This window comes from Cebus imitator, unplaced genomic scaffold, assembly GCF_001604975.1.
Source record: "Cebus imitator isolate Cc_AM_T3 unplaced genomic scaffold, Cebus_imitator-1.0 Scaffold2515, whole genome shotgun sequence".
Lineage (NCBI taxonomy): Eukaryota > Metazoa > Chordata > Mammalia > Primates > Cebidae > Cebus > Cebus imitator.
In genome coordinates, this window is record NW_016109830.1 from 1 (window position 1) to 3941 (window position 3941).

The 3941-nt window shown below is 45.7% G+C and overlaps 1 protein-coding gene across 1 annotated transcript; it reads left to right on the forward strand.

The window, feature by feature from the left end:
- The first annotated feature begins 783 nt into the window (after positions 1 to 783).
- Positions 784 to 3387, forward strand: LOC108299167 (protein HEG homolog 1-like). Its single transcript, XM_017521520.2, has 2 exons — positions 784 to 1268; positions 2950 to 3387. Exons 1-2 carry the CDS (start codon positions 953 to 955, stop codon positions 3297 to 3299), a joined length of 666 nt encoding a protein of 221 aa, XP_017377009.1. The 5' UTR covers positions 784 to 952; the 3' UTR covers positions 3300 to 3387.
- Positions 3388 to 3941: the final 554 nt, after the last annotated feature.

The window sequence follows — 3941 nt, forward strand, 5'->3', positions numbered from 1 at the left end:
TCTCATAATCTAACTAAGATTAGTTCTAAGACCCTTTATTTGTAGCATAATCATATTCCCTCCTGCTTTTTGACTGTGCAACTTGGGCAAGATGCATGACCTCCCTGACCCTCTGTGCCTCCTTTGCTTCCTATATAAAGTGGGGAGAATAAGAGGACCTATCTTCAACTTTGTGTAATGCTTGAATAAATAGACATCATCAGGCACTTGCGTCTGCTACCAACCTCAGTATTTAGCACATACATATTTTTTGTTACTATTATTTTTCACAGAAAGAGATCATTAAATGTAAACTCCATTTGAAGCATGCTATTTTAATTCAACAATCCCTGAAGAATATCTTTATTTTAGAGCACTAATTCGATGACCATGTGGTTTTCTTTCTTGTAGATACTGTCTACTATAGCTGATTTAAGTGATAAATTCAAAGATGGAATTACTGCCTCAAACCCATTTACATTACACAAGTTTTAGTACTATTGGCGGAGCCTTCATGTTTTATCAGAATTGAGCATCACACCTCCCACCTGAAAGAGTAGGTGTCAAGGTCAAGGGCTGCCAGCTTTTATGATACCATCCTGCCACCCCAAGAGGCCAGTTAGCAACTTTGGCGAATAGGAAATGCTTCTTGCCTTCTGCTTACACCCGATCTTCCTCCTCCACTCCCCTCTCCGACCCTACCCAGGTGCCAGAGGCTCAGTTGTTCTTCCATGAGCCCCATGTTGATCTCTTTCTATCAATATATTTTCCTCATTTATTCTACGTACCATGAAATTTAATACAATATTGTATTTTTGCTTCATAATTTCTTGCTCTGGATTGTAAGCATAGTGAATATGGGAAAAAAAGAAGGGTGAAATTCTTTTACTTGAATCCACTGTCTACTGATGTGTCTCCTGGTGTCTTTTCTGAAGATTTGCTTTTCTATTCAGAAGCCAGCAAGTTCTCCCTGATGCATCCTCTTCTTCTTTCAGATGCTGCGTGGAACAATTGGGTAGAAAATAACACTGAGTCCCACGTAGAAAACATCACCTTGTATCAGAATCAAGAGGACATTTCAACAGTGACCTTCAAAGGGGATGTGTTGAGTCAGACCTCCGGGAAGAGCCACGCTGCTTCGGATGCTCCAGAAAACCTCACTCTGTTCACTGAAACAGCAGATGCGAGAGGAAGGAACGGCTCTTCAAGTAGAACAAACTTCACTATTTCGCCTATTGGGTACTCGCTGGAGATAGCAACAGCTCTGACTTCCCAGAGCGGCGCCTTAGGTGAGCTTGTGCTGACGATGTGCATTTCACACATGCGCGTCCAGTCCTGGAGAACAGAGTTTCTGCCGTTTCCCACAACTCCATTCTGAGCCATTGTGCCCTTCCAAGGTTCCTAGGCTGAGGTGGGTCAGACATGTGGCTTAGGCCTCATTTGTATGATGCTTGTCCCTGTGCAGATTCGCTGAGTGGCCTCTCTGGTCCTGTGGTATCTGTGATCCATGGCTAGTGGAATCCAAACTTCATTCCTTCTCCAGGGAGCCTCCCACACCTGAGGGTCTCAGAGGCAGTATGTTTTGTGGGATGCATAGCTGGGGCAGGCCTGGGTTTGGTTTGTGTTGACGTGACCCAAATGGTTGTTCTTGCTCTGGTGTGCATAACTTGGTGCTTTGCTATCTTTAGCAAAAAATGTCAAGAAGGTGCTGGGGGTCAGTGCGTAAGATTTGATTGAGGAAGAGAAGACTAAGAAAAGTAGCATTAATTGGGGACCTCCTACATACCACTGTCTGTTTCATCAGTCTTTCCAGCATGTCTGTTGCGTCAGTGTTTCCAGCAAGCCCACGAGGTCATGTTATTCTCCTTTTAGGCATTTGGAAACTGAAGCTCAGAGAAGTGAGTTGACCCAATAAGTGTAGGTCAAACAGTTAACAGGCTTCAGAACTGGGATTGGAGTTTATGCCTGTGTATCTGAGCGAGGTGGCGGGGCCGCTGAGGTGTGGAATGTCTGGACAACGGGAGTGAAGTACAGAGGAGAGAAAGACAGGTGTGGCCTCCCTGCAGGGTGGCAAGGCCAGCAGCCTCCCTTGGGGAGGGCGTCAGTTGCCCACAGAGGCGAGGAAGAGCAGGCAGGACCATTGTGTGGACAGGGTTGGGGATAATCACATAGGACTTCGGAAACCTGGCAGTTTAGATTTGGTGTGGTAGGAAGAGTCAGTGAAGGTTTTTGAGCAAGTGAGTGATTTAACTAAAGTGAATTTGGGAGGATCACCTGGCAGGCAGGTACAGGATGTCTAGCGTGGGAGTGGGAGGATGGAGGGAACCTGGAAGGGACCACCCAGGCAGACAGAGATCCAGACACCAGGTGCTGCAATGTGTCCTGTTGGCCACAGGGACGAAGAGGAAGGAATTGGTAGGACTTGTTGATGGCCTGAAAGTAAAGGATGAAGCCGTCAGAGATGACTCTATGGTTTCAGGTCCTAGTGGCAGGAGGTCTGGTTGGGGGGACTCGATTCTGTACAGATGCATATGGTAGTATTTTGTATTCATAAATGATTCCTACAGAGCTTAGAAACTCTGCTCATGGTATTCCATGGTCTTGTTCTCCCAGATGTTGGGAATTTTGTTTATGTTGCATTCAGGTAAATTCTGGGACCCATTTGGTTGACGTGGGTGCTAGGTCCTGATCAGACCCTGATCTCTGATTCTGTATTGTCTGATACGTACCTCCCGTTTGCCCCTTTTCTGAGAAGTTTACCACAATACACAGAACCTTTGTGAGATCTACAAACAGTGTCTGCCTTGGTTTGTGGTCTTTTTAAGAGTTTATTTTTCATGGAATGAATTATTCTCCTAATTTCTTCTAATGTCTATATATTTTATAGATGTGCTAACTGAGCCCCCTCAAAAGATATTAAGACATTTGAAGTGTGCTGGTGGAATTCTAATTGTTGCTGTCTGTTTTCAGCTTCGGAAAGTCTTCACCTGCCATCTAGCAGTTCAGAGTTCGATGAAAGAGTTGCCCCTTTGCAAGCAAAGAGTGGAACAACCTCAGAGATGGGAACAGAGAGGGCAATGGGGCCATCAGAAGAAGTGACTGTGCACAGCCAAGAGGCCACGACTTCAGCTTCGAGCCCGTCCTCTCTTCCTGCTTTGGAGATGGGAGAACTGACCATGCCTCCTCAGAAGAGAAATTCCTCAGGACCAGATCTCTCCTGGCTGCATTTCTCCAGGACACTGGCTTCGTCTCCTCTCTCAGACCATCTCTCATGTGAGTGCCAGATCCCCAGCTTAACACTTGGAAGTCACTCAAAGTAGACATAAATCAATGTGCATAGCCAGCTAGTTACATACCCATAATAGAGGGTAAGGGGAAAAGACATCAAGCCAAAATGCCATTCCTCTAATGCCAGGTACTTGGGGCGGAAGTAGGTACAACCTACCCAGTTTATGTCAGTATTGAAGCTCATGTTTAACACAGGTTTTTGGGTTTTTATTTTGTTTTGTTTTGTTTTTGTCATTCACACTGGAGTGCTGTGATGCAATCTCAGCTCACTGCAACCTCTGCCTCCCAGGTGCAAGTGATTCTCCTGCCTCAGCCTCCTGAGTAGCTGGGATTTCAGGTGGCCATCACCATGCTTGGCTAATTTTTGTATTTTTATCAGAGACGGCATTTCACCATGTTGGCCAGGCTGGTCTCAAACTCCTGACCTCAGGTGATCTGCCTGCCTCAGCCTCCCAAAGTCATGGGATTACAGGCATGAGCCACTGCTCCTGGCCCACCACTGGGTTTTGATGGGAATTCTGTATGCATAAACTTAATGCAGTTTCCTGGGAATAAAAGTGTTTTGAAAGAACCTCCAGCAAGCTGATAAGGCTGTAATTTGGTGGTTGTAAATAATGACTCTAATGAAGTTAGGGCCGAGACACCACGTGGTTGAGTGGGGATTTGGGGCATGT

Coding starts and splice junctions, on each gene's coding strand:
- LOC108299167 (XM_017521520.2), top strand. CDS start 953: ATGCATCCTCTTCTTCTTTCAGATGCTGCGTGGAACAATTGGGTAGAA. Junction 1,269..2,949: donor TTCCCAGAGCGGCGCCTTAG/GTGAGCTTGTGC, acceptor GTCTGTTTTCAG/CTTCGGAAAGTCTTCACCTG.